Source organism: Hyperoodon ampullatus, assembly GCF_949752795.1.
Source record: "Hyperoodon ampullatus genome assembly, chromosome: 2".
In the NCBI taxonomy this organism is placed as follows: Eukaryota; Metazoa; Chordata; class Mammalia; order Artiodactyla; family Ziphiidae; genus Hyperoodon; species Hyperoodon ampullatus.
In genome coordinates this window covers 53,385,498-53,405,961 of record NC_136915.1, presented here as the reverse complement: position 1 = coordinate 53,405,961, position 20,464 = coordinate 53,385,498, and the positions used below count along the sequence as shown (strand labels likewise).

The 20,464-nt window shown below is 42.8% G+C and overlaps 1 protein-coding gene across 1 annotated transcript in view; it reads right to left on the bottom strand.

Annotated features, from left to right (window-relative positions):
- Positions 1 to 572: 572 nt before the first annotated feature.
- NFIA (nuclear factor I A) overlaps positions 573 to 20,464 on the bottom strand; it is a gene marked incomplete at its 3' end in the record, with an annotated part of 386,636 nt that continues 366,744 nt past the window's right edge. Inside the window, exon 10 of the mRNA XM_079728578.1 lies at positions 573 to 649. Within this exon, the coding sequence (XP_079584704.1) occupies positions 573 to 649 (77 nt within the window). The remainder of the gene's footprint in view (positions 650 to 20,464) is intronic.

Sequence of the window (20,464 nt, the reverse complement as noted above, 5' to 3'; positions counted from 1 at the left end):
GAGTGGATTCACTGTCCTTCCGGGCCACGTTATCTAGTTTACTGCTGACTGCTGAACCAAACCGAACTAAAAGAAAAAATAAAAAAGGAACATAACTGCGTTTTCTTTTTCCAATATGTTACAGAAAAACATTGCCCTTTGACTGTCCCGTAAGTTATATATTGCAGATCTCAGCTACTACAAAAGACTTAGTTCTCCATGTGTCTCCTGACTGCTCAAGGAGGCTCACACCTGTGTGGGTAAATTCATGAAATACTGTGAAACAGCCGGGCTCCGTAAAGAAAGTGTGTCACAACGGGAAGTCAGTGAGCAAGGGTAGACCTTCTCCAGCCACACTGCCTAATGCTCACGCTACCACGGAAAACACTTCAAATGTTACAAAGCCCAACCATTTCCAGCACCATATGAGAAAATTACAACAGTCCCTAAAGTATTAAAAAAAAAAATCCCAAAAGGTTATGGCCTTTGCTGTTGGACCATAATGCTCGCTGTTTCCATGTACAAGTTGATTTGATTCTCCCCTTCCAGTGACAGTGAAGTTGTAACTGCGCTGGGTTGAGGATGCGTCCATGTTACAGAGTTGAGAAGGGGTCAGGTGGTCTGTCTGGTGGATGGTGGGACGCTGCGACTTTTATCCCAGGTACCAGGACTGGAAGACAAAAGGAAAAGTGCAATTAGAGGCACAATTTGGAAAATAACACATTTTAAAAGTCGCCCTTCCAATGGTGAAATCAAGATCTACGTTAGGGACGAAGAGGAGATTCACTGGGAAAAGTAAAGGAATGACAAACAGTAAATCTTGAGACACTGAAACTGATCTCACTCTTCCGAAATTGAAATTCAATGCCTTTGCTGGGGTTTGCCAATGCTTTGAGTGTATCTTACAAAATAAAGTATTTATGTCCACTTGAAATACATATATGGGTTTTGCAGTCTGGAGAGGGCAGCTATAGGATGGCAGGAAGCTTCATCATCTGGTTTTTGATTGAACCCTCCTAGCACAGTGCCTGGAATAGAAGCTTCTCAACAAAGAAGTTGAATGAGTGGAGAATGGGCTAGGGGAGAGGTTTTGCGTCATGATGAGTGTCTTCTCTGATGAATTTCACAACGTCTCCTTTTCAACGAGATGTTATTGCCACATTCTTGTAACAGGCACAGATGATCAGCAGTGATATAAGAGTAAATGGAGGGGCTTCCCTGGTGGCGCAGTGGTTGAGAGTCCGCCTGCCGATGCAGGGGACACGGGTTCGTGCCCCGGTCCGGGAAGATCCCACATGCCGCGGAGCGGCTGGGCCCGTGAGCCATGGCCGTTGAGCCTGCACATCCGGAGCCTGTGCTCCACAACGGGAGAGGCCCGCGTATCGCAAAAAAAAAAAAAAAAAGAGTAAATGGAGCTATAGTAGAAAAAGTGCTGTACCAAGAATCCTGGGTGATTTTGGACAAGTCACAGCATCTCTCTTCTACTCAATTTCCTTAGATGTACATGAGGTAGATTTTATGATGTAAAATGCTCCTCTCAAGCTCAATCTTTCTAAAATGTTTTCAAAAATGACATAAAATAATCAGGTGGTATCAAGATTTCATCCTATTAGCTACCGTGATGTCCAAAGGAAAAAAATGAGGTCACCTGCATAGCCCTCGTTCATGCTTTCGTTCCCTCGACATTTATTTAGACCCTTCCATATACCTGCTGGGCCCAGTTACCTTTTCCTTTCATAAATCCTTAGGTGATTAGCTTTGGGCAATAGTCTGGTGATGCGTCACTCTATATGCTGGCACTTCTTCTATGTTAGCTAAACAAAGTGACCAATTATGGTCTAATATCAGAGTCAGTTTCACAAGTGAAATAAAGTATACAGCTTTTGACAACTTTTCTCCAGAAATACCCTACCAAATTCACCACATTTATCATTATTCACAGAAAAATCATCAACCTCTAGCAAAAGTGAATGCTTCCGAAATCTCTGAGTTGACAGCATCAGAAAGGGTTACATTTGGGTTGATTCAGTCAGATGAAGGCTCATCCATGTCCAAGAGATTCAATTAGGTAAAGGAGGGACTCGTTTGATCCCAGGATAAATGGTGAAGTGATAGCTACATGGAGGTTGGGATAAGATTTCCTGGTCACACAAGCTACCTTTGATCTCCAGAGGACTTGAAAAAAAACCTAAGCCTAAACCGAAAAACTACTCATCCTGTATACTTTTAGATGTTATTCTTTGACCACATGCTTTGAGGAACACAATAAAGCCTCTTGTGTACTGAAAGGAAATCATCCTGGCAAATACACACGGCCTAAATCGAACTGGACAAAAGAAAGAAGGGGGAAGAGAGGCGCGGGGAGGCGGACTCCAAACTGTTATTTCTAGTGGGCCTCCCGGTTAGCTGACGTGGATCCTAGTTAGAGCTGAGTCCCTCTCTAACAAAAGTCTCAAACTTTGGGTGCGGCGAGTAATGCTTACAATTTCTGTTCTCACACTTTCTAAGTCAGTTGTGAAATTCCAGACTTCTTAAATCTGACGCTGTGTCGTAGTTCTTCAAGCAAGCACCTGGGACCCAGTGAGTCAGCAGAGGGAGCAGTTTTCCATACCACAGTTTCTGGACACAACCTTGGTGCACTACAAAAATCTGCAGTGCCTCTACGCTTCTCTTAAAAAGCAAAGCAAAGGAAAAAAAAAGTTTCTTCACACATCTTACTATTCAGTGTGTGCCTTGCCGACAAGGTTACCCCAGAGCAGCTCTGTAATCCTTCACTGAAATAGGCTTTATTGATTGCTCTGGTCTATTGTTCTCTTTTCAAGTCCCCCAAGTTCAAGTTCATCCTGGTGTTACATCATGTCTGGTTGCTAAGAGCAACCAGACAGACCCAGACGTGACTATCATTAGCAAGAAACCCTCCGCTCTCCTCCCACCAACCTTCCAGTGGCTCTGACGTAGCAGGCTCACTGCAAACACATTGAAGTATTTATTCTGCCTAATTTATGACCTACACAGCAAGCAAGACCCCCACTCCAAAAACCAACACTGTTGTATATTTAATTAATCTGTCTTTCTCTGGCACTTGGGAAAGTTAGACAAAGGACTAATTATTGTGTTTCACTCTCCACACTTTTCTTTTGGGGGGTGAATATTTGCATGGGAAAGAAAACTACAGGCCCAGCCTTGGCCACCCACCCCCCCTTTTTCTTTTTGCCCTATTGACATTTCATGAAATACTTTAGCTGCTTAAGGGAATTATAAAAAAAAATGCGATGTGAATGTTACTCCTTCTGAGTTGGTATTCAGTAACACAAATCAACTCATGACATGTTTAAATTTAAATGCTAACCACACACTCTCAGAGTTACTTTAAAGGTTAGTTTTTAATCAATAGAAGTTGCTGACTCCTAGTTTTTGAGCCGCGCACTGCAGCTCTTGGGCTTTTGTCTAACGTTAAAGCTTTCAAACTTTTTTTTTTCCTTGGGATGATTTTAGCAATGATTTGCAGACACAGAAGGCTATTGTGCTCTGACCAGCAACATGTCACCAGAGGAGCGAGTTGCCCTGGGGTGGGGTGTCAATATGGCTCCTGAAGGCCTGGGTTAGGGGTCTTTAAGAACCCGTGAAAAACACTTAATTAACCCTTTCAGGCCCAAACCAAAACCTATTCTCAAACTTTTTCACTCCTATAATTTGACCATTAGTCCTTATTTCAACATTACACTAATCTTCATGATAATTAACCCGGCTACTTGACCAAAGCTTTCCAGAATGGGAAGTCAGCCGGTTAGGGGAACCACACAGGGATTTTTTTTTTTTTTTTTTCTGAATGAGGGCTCTTTGATTAAATAATTTATTTGTAGAGATGGCAGATAAACCATTATAATGCTAAAAAAAATCCATCCATTTCATCGAATGTTCTCATGAGCAGTTTGTAGCTGAAGACCCTCCTAAGTCCATTACGGACGAGCGTGATAGTCGCACGTGTGTAAGCCACTCGACTTCTAAAAACTTCCATGAACTACGAATGACGTCCAATGAACAAGATAATGTTTGGAAAAGCCCATTTTTCTCTTGTGATGTTTTATTATAAAATCTATTATTCAAGCAGTGCAAGTTTCAAAACATCACTTGACGAATAATTCTGGGCATTTTCTTCTTGGAACGTACAAGAAAAATATTAAAGAAATCTGAGATTGTTAAATTGGTGGGGTTGAGGAGAAAATCACTGGGAAAATGTTGCCACATTAAACAAAATTCATTTATGGAGAGTCAAAAAATTGTCTTCAGATATTTACTGACATAAGCTTAGGTTTCATATGGTTTCTGCCTTCATATTTTATAGCCCTTCAATCTAACCTCCTGTATCCAGATGGACTACAAAGGAATCTCTGTCCCTTATCTGCAGTGAGTTCCAATATTACAATACAATATCGGACGATGTTATCTTGATACATTTACATTAAGGAAGTAAACACAGAGCTTTGATCTGTTTTTTTTTTTTTCCTTGCGAACTCTCAGCTATAGTAGTTTTGGAGGTCCATAAATCCACACTCCCACGGGGGCTCGAGTTAAGTAAAATTACTCTGTTACATTCACAATTTCTACAGTTTGGGATGTGCTAAAGGAGGAGGGCAGGGGGCTGGAAGGGGGGAGGTAATTGTCCTCTCTCAGTGTTCAAGGTGAAACATCAAAAGAAATCTGCAGTCCAGGACCAGAGCTCAGCTTTCCTCTTCTCCAGTCAAATGAAGAAGTAATCTCATCAGGTTGGAAAGTGCTGACTAAGGATTTAATAAAGTGCCTGCAGATGTGGCGTCTCTAAGGTATTCAACTCATGTAATGCAAAACAGCTCCACACTGAATGTGCTTATAAAATTTCATTTAACCATTGCAGCGCGACTTTTTTTTTTTTCACCTTTCTCTAAGGAGTTTTATCACACTTCCCGCCCCTTAATTTACAGCTCCATGAAAGTTCGAATCCCATTCTGCCAGGATTCTGGAATACTCACAGTAGTCAGGTTTTATGAACCATAAACAACATCTATCCGGCTGCATCGTAAGCAGGAAGCCTGAAATGGCTCTTGGTAGCTTTGAAAGCAGTCTCTTTCCTTTCCTATGTTGTAGGGAGAGCAATTAGGAAACTGAGGTTACTTTCCAAAATTTGGTCAGGAGGGTGCCTAAGACATGGTTGATGAAGACTCAACTTCTTAGTTAACACCAAACATTCTAATGCAAATAACGACTTTTAAAAAGGCTTTTAATGACACTTTTCATTAAGAGGGCAGGATGTATATTTTAGAAACAAAAGGAAACTGCAAGTCTGTTTGAGATAGCTATATTTCACTTGAACCAAACAAAGGGAGAGGGTGCTAGGGGTGGGGGTGGGGAGGGCGGAACAGACTCTGACGCAGCAGAATCTGTTTTTCAAATTAAAAAGTTAAACAAAAGGCCTCAAGGGCAAAGTTGAACGCTGCGGAAGGAGGTTGTTAATGTGGAATCCAGAACTGGGTGTGACACTTTGCTTTCTTCTCCAGGCAAGGTGGGTTATTTCAGGACATTCACACACAGAAAACAGAAACACACAAATACAGGGAGGCCTCGGCCCCCAGTCCCCACTCCTTCCTACTCCATCAGCCTGGAAGAGGATGCCACCAACCAGTACTGCATGAGTTGCAGTCAACATTTTGACTTCTCTCTTGAGGAGAAGATGCTATCTCTGCCGGGTCACACTAATCCAGTTAGTCATTTTTGGCTTCCTGCTCTTGTTCGATGAGCTCAAGCCCACCGTTTAGCCCAAATGAGTTGTCCTTGGCAAATCAGCCAGAGGTCTGGTAGCCTCCCGTGCCCGCTTCTAATCCAATGGAAATGGACAGGGCCTCGGAGTGCACTCCTGGTTTATCACGTTAGTATACATCATTTGGGAGTACTTCATCACTTACGTAACAAGTACTAGCATCTACTGTGTGCTTGGTATGCTAGGCTCTGGGGATATAATGAGTACCACAATTACGGTACCTGCTCTTAAGGAGTTGCCCTGCAGAAAGAAAGCGCTGGATTTTAGACTTCTATATCCTTCAAGAGACCAGCTACCCTGATCTTCTCACAGTTGGATCTTTAAAAACTTATGTCAGCTGAGAAGGCTGAGTATCCAATATCCGAGGGACCCAGGACCTAGTCCCACTTTTTCCATTGATGAGTTGTGTGACTTCAAGTAAGCAGGACTCTGTCCTCTGGCCCCCAGAGGACTACTGTGGGGCCATTCTGCATTCCATGAGGGGAAAGCAGTTTCTAACACGGGCTCCTTCTGACAAAGGTGACACGCTGTACCCAGGTGTCAGTTATTGGTCTTGCCAGCCACGAGCTTTGATCTCTGCAGCCATTTCTCTTGTGTGATTTTGTTAATTAAAGAAAGCCTGTTTTCAATAACACTAAACCAAGACTTGTTTATTGTACAGGAAACTACTAAAATGTTAATGGGCAGTGACTGGCCCTGCTTACCTTTGCGGCCTTATCTTTTCACTGCTTGTACTCAACCCTTGTGCGGTGTTAACCTTCTTGCAGATCCCCCAAAGCCAAATACTTTCTCTCTGCTGGGCCTTGGCGCAGGGGTCCCCCTCTCCTTGGCTTTGCTAATGCTTGGTAGTCTTTGCTGTCTCAGATTATCAGTCCCTTCTTCCAAGGGGTCTTTCTCCAGGCCTTTAGTCCCGGGGTTTTACCTCTGTCCCAGTCACTGAACTGTCATTACCTATTTTTTTTCCCTCAAGAAAATGAACTGTCTTCTTGCATGTGGCATCTCCAGCGGCTTAATAAATACTGTTGAATAAAGGAAGAAAGGAAGAAATGAGGTATCTCCAAGGCTCCCAAAGCCTGGTGCCGGTTATTCCAACAAGGCATTTAGATGGGTGACTCCTAGCATGGCTGTGCCACATCCATGCTCATGCCTCATGTCCACATCTCCCTAGGTGAAGGTGCTCTCCCCAGGGAGACACAGGTCTCCAGTTCTGATGGAAAAGCTCTTGGGACGGGGCCAACTGCAGCCAACTGCGGCCGGAGCATGTGCACTAGTTTTGTAACATGGACCGCGGCCTACTCACTACGAGCGCAGAGGAGTTGTCCAAACCACCACTCCCTGGAGAGTGACCGTGCTGCTCCTGGCCAAGACCTCCGTTTGGTTCAAACCTCAAGACGGGAAAACACTAATCTTTTTACCCAATAAGCCATCCAGCACCTCCAAACCTTGAGAGTACATACACAATCCAATTATCCCAACGGTCGTTCCAAAGTCTGACTCTTCCACCGTACTCCAACTTGTCCTAGTGTCTGCCTCACCATCAAAGTAAAGTTCTTTTTTCTGGTTTCCCTTTACGTTTTTAATCAAGTAATCTTTTACCTTGTGAAACCAAAGACTTCCGAATTAAAAACTGCACCCTGGCCCACTCACATTTGCTCTGCCGACTTACTGGAGGGCTGAGTGCACAGTGGTGAGAGGTGGGGCACTGGAGTCAGAGTTAACAGAATCCCATCATTTAACTAGTACACCATTAGATGCTAGTTAAGTGATCTTAAGTAAGTTAGTTAGCACCCCTGCGTCTCAGTTTTAGACTCTGTGAAATGGAGATAACAACTTTATCCGTTTTTGTGGGGACCGAATGAGCTAATGCCTGGAAAGAGACAAGTACAGAAAAGCCGAAAGCCAGGGTAGATGGGTTCTCTAACTATAAAGTGTGTACAGGCCTTAAGGTCCACAGGAGACCTACGGGGGACCAGTTCCCTTGGAAAGGCATTGATCAACAAGGTGGCTTTCTCTCATTTAATGATATAATTTCTTAGTTAAAGGTAGCAGTTGCGTCAGTTCCATTTCCCCAGTTGCAGAAGAAAGTTCTTGAGAAAATAAAAATCTGTCTTTAATTGCGGTATTAAAATCAGAGCAGCGAAACCAACTGCACAAAAGGAATTGGCTCAAGTTTATGAAAGGCATTTGGGCCCTTGCCTTGCAAGGCTGAACTGCATGCCTTGGAAGTTGGGGATGAGGGGGAGAAGGGATCCGGGGTCGGGTGGGGGGGGAAGGGGGGAAGCGGGGGAGGGTGTGGAGGGAGGGAGTAGTCAGGCAACCAAGTGGGACAGAAACAATCCTATTTTGGTTTTTGTTAGCGAATGGCATACTACATAGATCAGAGACTTCTTATAAAATACAAACCCCCAGTGTACACAAAGCACAGGAAAATGTGAGGAAAAAAGGGAAAAACGAAAAGCAGCTTAGGGTGTGTTAACGCTGCTATTCTGTCAGCTTAAAGAGTATTTTATGCTTGATCAACAGCTCTTTTTTATTGTGCTTTTCTTTCATTCATTCAGGACATCAAAGCCAGGCACCACCAGTGTACCTGCCCTTCTGGAGCCGCTTGAGAGGGGGTCCTAATGAAGCACGACTCTGGGAGCAGAGACCCCCGTGGACACGGCAGTTCAAAGGGAATATTTCAACAATGATTACATTTTGTAAATCTTTTTATGAAAGAGACAGCTTATTTCCTGCTTTTTCATGAAAAATAGATTATCCATTAAAGTGAGCCCACGCCACGGAAGCTGCTTGAGATCTGAGGTGCAGCGTGGAGATTAGGGGGACAAGGACCCAATGAAATCGTCCAGAGTTCCTATCTATTTGCCTACGATGGCACCGCGTCTGCTCTGGGAGGAGCCCGGACGGTGCGCTGGATGGCTCTGCTGCGGAAAAGGCGGTGACCAGGGTGTTCTGAGGTTGATTTTTCAGCTTGGGCCTTGTGTCTATTATTTGTGCTTTAAGATGTTTTTTTGATTCCACAAAGTCCAGCCAAATATCAGAAGGCATCAGGCAACCCCTTTTATTGCATAAAAGTAAGATGAAAGATTTTAGCTACAGATTCATTAAATGCTGTATTTTAATGCTCTGAAAAGGGACGACCCCTTTTCCGTATGGGAAGTTAGCCATAAAAAAAAAAAGCTGGCTCTGGGCTGAAGATACAATACAGGCTTTATTATTGGCTAATGTCAGGCCCAAAGGCAAAAATAAAGAAGGCAGCCTGGCCCTTTGTAATTTCTGATTTTCAACATTAAATAATCTTTCCCCTAGTCTGTCTTTCTTTTTTCTTTTTTGGCGGCAGGGAGAGTTGAGGGGAACAGGGCAGGAAGAGAGTATGATTTCCTGGGGAGCTATGAAATGAAAAAAATGTATGTTTTCTACACATCAGATTCCAATTTTAATTAAATGCCTGCTGTCTAACAAGTGCAGACGGTCACACTTGGGGCTGGCCCAATGGTGGCCCAGGGAGGTAACCTTTCTGGTTTAAAAAGAGAGGCGTGGGAGTGGAGGTCGGCGCTCAGCCAAGCGTGGCCACATTACAATAATCATGCCACTGGGTGCTTCCCCACTCCTGCTCTTCCCCCAGAGCTGAAAAGCTCTTCCCAAACATGACTCAGGTTCACAGTAAATCTATCATGTAGATTTACTGTTCCGATTGTGCAGGTAGATAAAATCTGGTAAGGAAAAAAAATAACATTGAAGTGAAAAGTTCAGTAATTTCAAAAATTCTCCCAGAGACCTCCTGCAAGAGAACGACAGAAGACCTGCTACTTTGCCAGAAACGAATTCCCAAATGAACCTTTCCAGTCAAGGAGCCCTTTAGGCACTGGATGGAACTTGCCCCCGTGCCCATTCCCACCCCCACGGGTAACCTCTTTGCCAGGCCCCGAGCACAGGTCTTTGCTTCGGACCTTCTCTGTTCCCTGTCCAGGGTCCTTCCTTCTGGCCTTTCCAGTCCCGTTTCCTGCCTCCCTCCACCCACCCCTCCAGCCAGTCTCTCTCTCTCTCTCTCTCTCCCTCTCCACCTGTGTTCGATCCCCCACAAGAATGAGGGCAGACCCCCACTCTCTCAAAGGCTATGCAAAGCAGCAGCCCTCCCCACTCCATTCACTGGATTAAGAGGAAGGAAGAGGGCACACTCAACTGCAACCGCAACTACCCGCCTGGCAGTGGGGACGGAAGCTTGTGTATTGAGCCCAACAAGTGAGGCGCAGAGACGGGATCAGGACAGAGCGCAGAGGAGGTTGTAGCGTCTCGGTTCTCAGATTCTTGAGAGGAGAGGGCGAGAGTACAGTAAGATGCAACTCAGCACCGGACTCTGAGGCAGGGGCCTGGGTTCAAGTCTCAGCTCAGTCACTGGCTGCCCTGGGATTTTGGCTGCTCTGATTACACTACGAAGATCCCGTTCCTACACTTTTACCTTCTGGGAACACCTGCTTTTCAATTGTATTGGTCCAGGAGTCATCTTTTCCTTGTTCGCTGTGTAGATGTGATAGTGGCAGGGATAAAACTGTTCATATCCCTCACTGAGGTTAGAAGGAGCTTGACCATGGAAAAAGTCAGAGACCTAAATTCTAGTCTGTGTGACATCAGGGGTCACAACTTTACTTATCTGCAGAACAGGCCTCAGTATACCAGTTGTTATAATATTATTATATTATGGGGGGGGGGAAATAACAAACATAGAGACAGATCTTTGAAATACTGGCCTAAAATGTAAGCAGCATCATTAAGGGAGGCATTGGTGTGCTCTAGATGTCACCCGATGGGGTGAGGGTTTCATCGGAGCCAACTGCCTTGGATAAAAATGGAATGATTTCCCCAAGTCCAGTCAAAGCTCTTACGTGACATCCCTGAAAGCACAAACTAGGGATCAGTGAACAATGCTTTCCTCCTCCTTCTGAAAATGTGGTAGGATTTAGGGTTTTATGGCAACAAAACTTGTCTTTGTTAAGACGTGACTTGCAAAACAAACCCACATGGGGGAGTTGGCAGTTTCAAATGACAGTACTTTTTTTTTAATGCTGAAACAGCAAATGCTTTTTATGTTCAGATTTTTTTCCTTCTATATTTGTAGATTAAATTTACAACTAAGCAATATTCACTACTACAAACAATTAGACTCTTCCTGAATATTCTTCCAGGGGAGGTGAGTTGGAAGCGTCTCGGTAGGGCCGGGTTGGGGGATTGTGCAAAGGTGAAATCCCACAGCATTAAGGGTCTCTGTCAAAGGTCTTATCAATGATTTGGACATGAACATAACATATGGGATCAGCAGAGCTACTAAGCTTCCCTGTCAGGAATCTATGCTTCTGGGAGAGAGGCAGTATCATTCCAACACAGAAAATTTAATTCATTTTTACCTTTTAGTAATGACTTTAAAGACGGTGATTTCATAAGCAAAGATTCCTGAAGACATATTTAAGAATGTGTCATAAAATCAAGCACGCAAACAAAATCACTTACTTTGTTTTCAGATGAATTCTACTTGGTAGTGCTCTCCTAGTAATTGAGATTTAAGAACAAACTCAGAACTCGTACACACAGTGCCGATTTGGAACAGTTCCATACCTATCACTTTATTATATTTTAATGAAACCAGTTACAGATTGGATGATGGTTATGTGTTCTTTGGCTTTTTAAATACCCTTTTCTCTTGTTAAATCACTCTACGGCTAGGAGATCCCATTGTTCACTTTGCAAGAATGGTGGCCAATTCAAATGACACATATTAACTTTCTTTCTGATTCTGCAATCACAAAAATCTTGCAAAGATGCCACCTTGTGCTATCCTAAAGGCAGTTCAGTTAAAAAAAATTACTCAAAGACTTTCTTTTCTTTTAATGAAGTGAATTGTCTGAGCTGAGATATGGCTTCCTGTTCTACTGCATCAGCTTTCTGTGTTGTTCTCCAGGAACAGGTTTACAAGTTCAAGTTCAGGTTTAAACTAAATAAAACACTCCTCAGGAGTTTATAACTGAGCCTCATTTACATGTGCTCCCTCTGAACTCTACCGGCCTCTGTACACTAGTTTCCAAGGCTTGGGGGAGGAATGTTTTACAGTTGGAATCTGTACTGCTTTCTCAGGCATTTTAGACTCAGAGGCCAGGCAACAGTAAGCTTTAGTTAGTATTAAAAGTTTCCTCAGATCTACTATAAAGTCAAAGAAAGAGGGGAAGAAAGACAAGGCCAGGCCTGGAGAACGGAATCTTCTTAATTTTCCCGATAAGGCTCTCTTGGTAACATTCCATTTAAAAAGATGGATGCATATTCTAGAATTCCATAGTCGTGACTTTAGATTTCTCTGAAATCATTTTCAACTCTTTGTGGAAAGTGGTCAATACATATTTATTCTCTCCAAATTTAAGACTTAGGGTTTGTGTAAACTGGTTTTCTGACTTGAAAAATGCAGTTAAAAAGTGTTATGAAGATAAATGTCCCCAACTCAGAAGGGACTCCTTATTATGTTTATGAAAAAACCTAAGGGATTTTTGAGGTCAAAAAGATCTCAGAGATTTTCCAGCCAACAAAGTTACACTAGAGAGGAAGAAACGGCTATTTTTGGTTTAGAAGCTTGAAGGGTTGAAGTAGGACTTCTGAAATGCTCATAGAAACCAATCTGGAGAGAACTGGTTTCCTGGCTGACTGAGATTAAGACTCAGTCTCCTTGCTAAGCAAGGGTCCTGGAGTTCAGAGAAAGCAGTGATGGTCTTTGTGGACAGAAATGGAAGGAGAGCCGGACAAACAATACCAAGAACTCTTGCCACTCAACTTCTCTGTGAATTTGAGTTTAGCAAGAAAGTGGGTACAGCAATAAGAAACCAATGCTTCAACACCTGAGTGTTACTCTATAGCATCTCGGCCCTGGAGCAGTTTCCTGATAGGTGAGCATACCCGGCATTGCAGGGTGTGGCATTCCCAGTACTCCAGCTTCAGCAGCTGCATCCCTGCACAGTGACAGGTGATAAGTCAGATAAATAGCTCAAAAGAAAGCACTGCTGTGGGGATTCAGAGAAGAAACTACCTGGCTCAGGGAAGATGGACTGAGTCCATTGTGAATCTGGTCTCAGTTTGTGCCTCTGATTAAGAACACCTTCCTAGGCTTCCCTGGCGGCGCAGTGGTTGAGAGTCCGCCAGCCGATGCAGGGGAGACGGGCTCGTGCCCCGGTCCGGGAAGATCCCTACATGCCGCGGAGCGGCTGGGCCCGTGAGCCATGGCTGCTGAGCCTGCGCGTCCAGAGCCTGTGCTCCGCAACGGGAGAGGCCACAACAGTGAGAGGCCCACATACCGCAAAAAAAAAAAAAAAAAAAGAACACCTTCCTAGCACCGTGGTTGTGAGGATGAAGTGAAACATGAAAATATGGAAGTGTTTTGTCTTTTAACTTAAGCTAAACTAAGCTGTTAAACAAAGGTGATGCTTTTTTTATGTATGTGTCTTCCTTTCTGACATGGGGAAGACAGAAACCTCATCTCTATATGCTAGCCCATATAGCTTCTTGGCCTAGTACATAATGGGCAGTCACTTTTCTTGGATAAATACAATAACAGCCTGAGTGTGCTGGCTATATCCTCTTTTCTCTCAATCTCTTGAACTTAGCCTAGCTCAAATGCTAGACACATTAAGGATTTTTAAAAACCAAATTAAATGTGAATATGCGTCCAAATAAAACCCTTTGCTATGAACATAGTAAGTTTCTTCTATTGGATAAAGACATGAATAAAAGTAGAATCCACATAGATGACATTCTGTAGAAATGAACGATAAAATTAGTTTCTTTGGGGGCGGCAGTTAACTTACGACGACTGAATGAAATCAGGACTCACAACCCTAAGAGTTTCTCTGCCTTTGGCCAGGAACGATTGGCCAAGCTGCAGAAAGATAATAATTTGCATATGTGATAGTCTCTACTATACCATTGGTCACTCATTCCCAAATTACTGAGCATCACATGTTCTTTTCTTTGTCTAGTTTTTGCTTCTCTTCTTTCTTACTCATAAATATCTATCCAATTTTGACTCATTCTCCACTATCATTTGAACTTCTGCCTTAAGGGTTGTTGCAGGAAACAAAGTAAACATAACTGCCAATGTCAATTTTTTTTTTTTTTTATTTAAGTAACTGGCAAAATGGTGGATGGGAGGAATTCGATACTCAAATGCTTTGCAGATTTTCCTTAGGATTTAATCTATCCATGCAGATCTTAATTCTTCTGAAGACAAAATAATTTGATAGTTGACCTGATAGTTCAAAAAGTTTTACATTCATCAGTGTGTTGGTAGACTGATGCAGATCTACTGTTATTTCATTCATGCTGAATCTTAGGGCAAAACAGTAGTCTCATCCTTCAGCAATTTTCTTTTAGAAACAGAGGCCACCAATTTGGAAACATGCTCGTTGGATGGAGTTACATGGAAGGCACAGGATGAAGAGGGCAAGCTATTGCCTGGACACAAATTAGGCACTTGGAGAAGCTGCCTTCTCTCTCCTGCTCCGTTAGAGTTATTCAGTGGGTACCATCCCTCATCTTACTATGGAGCTTAATTCTGTGCCTGGTTCTTATTCAAAGCAAGCAGCCAGGAAGGGGTGCAGAGGGACGGTCCAGATTTGACATCACTGTCCCCAGAACTGAGGAACACTAGTGAATTCCATAAGGAGTGTCATTCTGCAGTTCTTGTTTTACAAAGGTCTTTGTGATGCAAGGCCGAGGGGAAGAGCCAAGCAAATAGCGTTCCTGGAAGATGGTGGGGGTGGGTTAAGGGAAAGGATCATGTTTTTAGGAGGCGGGGGTGAAGAGAATTTGGTACATCTTTAGACTTTGACAGGAAAAAATATTTGGGAAGAAGCCAGCAGAGAGATACAGCCTGGCCCTAGCTGAATGGTAATGACGGAACTAATAGCAACATTGAGAGCTATCCAGATACCAGAGAGAACAACTGGCAGATATTAAAATCATTATAAGATGTGAAATTATACCTCTTGCTGCGTCATTATCACTACATTTCATAATATTTGTCTAGAAAAGCACACAAAGCCTATCAGGTTAAATTAATCCTAATGATCAATTTCAGTTTTATTCTAATTAAACAATTTCAATTTAATTAACGTGAGCACAGAAATTAGGCAAAATTACAAATGTAAATGTTGAACTTTAAATCAAAGGTCCTCCCTGCTGCCTGCCTCCTATAGAAGTACCTTAAAATATTTGCCTGTGAAAGTAGATGGGAGTTTTAACCTTTGTCTGCACTGTGAAGGACAGAAGTTAGAAAAATACGCCACCGAAAGCTTCCCCAGAGCACAGACAGAAGCACAGGTTTAAAAACCACCCACGCACACCCACACCCACATGCACACAATACTAGGTGGTAGTGTGTGAGGATAAATTCTGCACGGTGAACTCTGGAAGTATATGCTTTTGTTCCTCAGGATTCCAATGCACTTGGGTCAGTCTAATGGATATTGAACTTCTGTAAAACACCTCTGTAAAACAGAAACTGTGCACCCATATCCTAAGCCACATATTAAACTACCAGTGCCTTCCCTCCCTGGTGTCAGAAACCCTGCCTCTCAGACCTGCTTTGCCTCTGATTGGCTGTGTGGCTTCACAAGTCGTTTCAACTCCCTGAGCTTGGGCCCTTCTTGTTTGGAGGGGCTGTTTGATCAGAAGTATACATACTTTATTCCAAAATGCACTTAAAGTCATATCTGAAAAATGATGGGGTGTGGAGGTGACATTCTTTAAGAAAACTATCGGCTTCAGGATTCTGAATTTCTGTAACTTCCCCAAATACCAGCATCTTAAAATGGATTTGAAAATGGCAAGGGGTACCATGTGTCTGAGTCATCCTATAAACACCTTTAAATAACCTTTCTTCTCCCTTAATAAAAATCCAAAGGAGATGGGATCCAGAGCTCTACAAGTTTGAAGAAGAAAAGGACCTGTAAATGGATTCTTTTCCTACAAAGAAAAGAAAAAGATGGCAAAAATAGGAAACAGAAAAAAAGATAATGAAAAGAAATGCATGTTCATTTTTTTTTTTTTGTATTTAAAAAACTTGTCCTGGTGAATCATACTTAATAACAGGTCTGTAGTGTCACAGCGTCTTGGTCTTAGAAGAATGTTATATGCAGCGTAAGGTTCTATGTTATTTCTCTTATCCATAACATAGCCACAACTTCTTTTCCCACAAATAAGCCTTCGTCCACGAGCCCTCATCATGACTTGTTCACAATTGTATATGAGAATTATGTGACAGCAATCAATCCACTATTATTGTTTGGGGACATTAAAGGAGAACAGCAGGGTAATTTAACCGTATAGTTGATTAGTGTAATAATCATCATTAAATTTAGTAATAATAGTGGGATTTCTCCTTAACTTGGTTAATGATCATGGACAATTCATGTCTTGACTGCCAGTGGTAGAAACGGCTTTTAAAATATTAACTTCTGCCCCTTGGGAATGACACTTAGCCCATCACATTTAATTTTTGACCTTCACTGAACAGCATGATCCTAATCTCTTGATTTTATAATCTTAACTAGGAAACATTAAAATATGGATTGACTCCAGTTGGCAGGAATCTTTATGTTCTTTTCACTAAAAAAGCTATAAATCCAATGGTTGACCTTTCATTTCCAGGTCACAAATGACAACCACTCACTTTTGTCCATTCACATAGGATTTATGTTAGGGTCTACAGGTATAAGCCATAAAAGTTGAACTTTAATGAAATGTCTTTCAAAGATGTGCACTTAACCAAAAACGTCCCACAAAAAATTAGTGGATGGCCTTTTAAAAACATCTATTATATCTTCAGGTTCACTGCTGGCTTCAACTAAATGTATTTTTCACTTGTAGTAAGTTTCTTTTAATAGGAGCATTTTTCTGAGGATATACATTAGGCTTGTGTTTGGGATGATAATAGTACCTTAGTTCCCAATTTAAGTTTCTAAACTGAAAGAAGATTTCTGAAATGTTCTCTTTACCATCACCATGATTCATCTATCTCCAGCTGAAAAATGTTCCTTGTCCTTTTTCACAGAATCAATTGTATTGATGGGAGGTGTTCTGTGTTGTCAATCAGGGAAATGTGATTTGATGGGACCCCAAAGCAGTGAGATGGGGGAAGGAATACCAAACCTGCTCAGGACCACGCCATCTGAGTGAGATCAATGTTTCCCATAATACTTTTCCTGTCATGTAGCACCCTGTCACAATTAAAAATGTAGAAGGAGCTGATTAACTTAAGTAAAGTGCTCTCTGCTGTGTAAACACATAAAGATCTATGAGGCAAAAGTTGGGGGCAGGAAAGAACAAAACGTCATTTTTATTTTTCACGTGGAAACGTTCTCACTTTCCATTCTTCTCTTGTAACAATTACTGTACCAGCCATTCTGATGGAGTCGATAAATTGATTTGGGTCTTGATGCTGCAGCAAAGCAGACTGATCTGAGACACCATTATCTGTATTGAAGAGTGTGTGTGTGTGTGGTGGGGCTGCACTTTGGTGGCAGAGGGCAAAGGGGCAAAGTCAGGAAAGGCACATTGGCATTGTTCTAGATGGGAAATTAAGGCTCTACACGGAGTTTCTGGAATGGAGAGATGCATGCATGTGTGTGCGCATGTGTGTGCATGTTACGTGTGTGCATGCGTGTGTTGGGAATGGATGGAGAAAAAGAAGCCTTCCACTTGGCTAAAGGATGCAGCCTAAGTAATACAGTATGCACCACTTATTTAAGTCCCGGTGGTATTTCAATCACTCACAGCCATCTGCAATTCAATGAGGATCACCACCCCATTAGAGCCAGTCATGTCAGCTGCGTATCTGACAAAATAAACATTCAGAAACTGTGCTCCTAGGTTCATAACTTGTTCTTGCACTGGGATTTTTTTCTTCTCTCCCTCATCCAGCATAAAGTTTAATAGTTTTTTAATATGAAATTATACCATACATAGAAACTCTCCATATACATTCCTCAGTGTATTTTTCCTCACAACCAGAAACTGAAGCTGTTAGCTGAGCTTTAACTTGCTCCTTGGGAGTATGCTAAGTATGTTCTTAATAAATAAATATCATTCCACTAGCTAGTGAGAGAATTAATGGCACAGTTTATGGAAAATGGACATGGGAGGATGGAGGGAGAGACTAGGCAGCCCAGGGGAAAAATTACCAGATTACCTCTGTGGTTCTCACCATATTAACATTTCTATGTCTCTACCGGCAATCACGGGTCCCTGGTCCCAAAGATGAAGGAGATGCATCCTGCCTCACTTCTGGTGCTGACGGAGGTTCCATTCTAAGGAGTGAAAAGGCAGCAGCACACGTCAGCTTTCCCCGTGCCAGCGTGGGGTGCTGGGGGCTTTACATTCTAACCATATTGAATTTTGACAAAACTCTAAGTGGAATGCAGGAATTAATTTATAATTTTATAAATGTGACATCTAAGGGCCAGAAAGGCTAAAAATTACCCCCAAGGTCACTGTAGAAGTCTGCTCAGGCTGCCATAACAAAATACCATAGACTAGGTGGCTTAAAGAACAGAAATTTATCTTCTCACAGTTCTGGAGGCTGGAAGTCCAAGACCAAAGTTCTAACTGATTTGGTACCTGGGGAAGGTCATCTCCCTGGCTTGCAAATGGCTGCCTTCTTGCTGAATCCTCACATGACAGAGAGCATGCTCTCTGGTGTCTTTTCTTTTCTTTTTGTTAGCTGCACTGTGTGTCTTATGGGATCTTAGTTCCCCGACCAGGGATTGAACCTGGGGCCACAGCAGTGAAAGCACTGAGTCCTAACCACTGGACCACCAGGGAATTCCTTGTCTTTTCTTAAAAGACCACTAATCCCATCATAAGGGTCTCACCCTCATCTAAACCTAACTACCTCTCAAAGGCCCCATCTTCAAATACTATCACATTGGGGGTTAGGGCTTCAACATATGAAATTGGGGGGGGTGTTACAATTTAATCCATATGAGTCGTGTACTGAGATAAATCAAAATCAAGTCCATCTGGCTCCAAAGCTTCTATTTTCTCTACTATGTTATACTGCCTTGGAGAGGAGAGTACCTCATGACCATAGGTCTTAATGCTGCTACTACCTGTAAAATCTCAGACCTCATGCATGTTAAACCAAGCTAAGTTAAGGTTTCTTCACATACAGAGATCCCACTGTGCCCTTCACCTGCTTCCCATCTCCCTCAGAATAAAGTCCAAGTGTCTTATCATTGTATAAAGGCATGTATGTATTCAAGACTGGACCCCGTTTAACTTGCCAGCCTCATTACTCAACATTCTCTGTCATTTACCTTACATTAACCAACATATGAAACAGAATTCTCTGAACACACACCACTGTTTCTCTGCATGTGTTGTTCCCCTTGCCTGGAATGGAATTATTTCTGCCTCCTTCCAAACTAGCTCATGTGAAATCTCCTCTAGAATATCTTCCATGAATTCCCTGCTTCTCCCCCGGGTTAATTATCTACTCTCTGCACTACCTGTAGATTATACATCAACTGTTTCCCTTACCATATCTTACTATAATTTGTTTACTTTTCTCCTTAAAAGTCTGTAAGCAATGGATGGCAGGGATTGGATCATATATATCAGTAGTACCCTGGTGTGGTAGGTACCAGGGATATAGTATGTGCTCAGTAAATTCTGGTTTCTTTTTTCTCCTTAAGGACAATCACATGGCTGGTGAGTGGGACAGATGAGCTAGGAATCCAGATATTTTGACCCCCAGTCCAGTGCTCATTTTACTCTACTAAGATGCACTATGGTCAGTTCCCTTACTAGACCTTTCCATTGTATTGTCCTACCATTCCCACCACCCCTGACCCCTGGTGCTACTGCTTCCCCAATACACATACATACACACTTGGCCATAGATCCACGGAAGGGAGATTGTATTTGAGAGGGGCAGAACCTGTGTTCCACGAAGGCTGCCTTAAATTTCCTTGAAGATGCAGCATATCCAGCCTTGGAAGGCAGTGCTGGGCACTTCCCACATCGTTAAGGCAGAGCCGTGTGGGACCAAGGCTGCCCTGTGCTGAGGATGTTTGTGCCTGGGCTGCAGCTCCATTTAGCCCAACACATTCCGATTCTGGGGGTGGGGGGTAGGGGGGTGGGACGGGTGGCAGCATGTGCGGGGAAGGGAGAGTGTGAGGGCGAGGAACACCAGGCCAGGACAGCCTGTCCTAACCGTGTCCCAGCTCCAACCCAGGGATCCAGCTTATCACAAGATCATGTGGTTCATTAGTTAATGTGTAAAGCATTTGGAAAGTGAAAAGCCAATTAGAAGTGCTACGTTACTTTGTCTCTGCTATAAAGGAAGCGATGTGAAGCCTAAGGAAAAATTCTCAGGCAAATATTTTGGGGGAAGCCTGCACTTAATGAACAGGCTCCAATGAAAGGCTATACCCCCAAAACATAGGCCACTGATAAAAGAATGTGTCTTCGTCCTCAGTAAACAAACAGGAAGGTAAACAAGTGGGTGTGGGAAAAGTGGCCAGGAAGAATCATTGAGAACTCACGTGAGATCTTTGAGAATCTCACGTTAGACAATAGGCTCTGGCCTTGGAACTATGTGTATCTGTGGAACCTTCAAGGTCTTAGACTCATTAGAAGGCCTGGGAAAGCCTGTGTCCT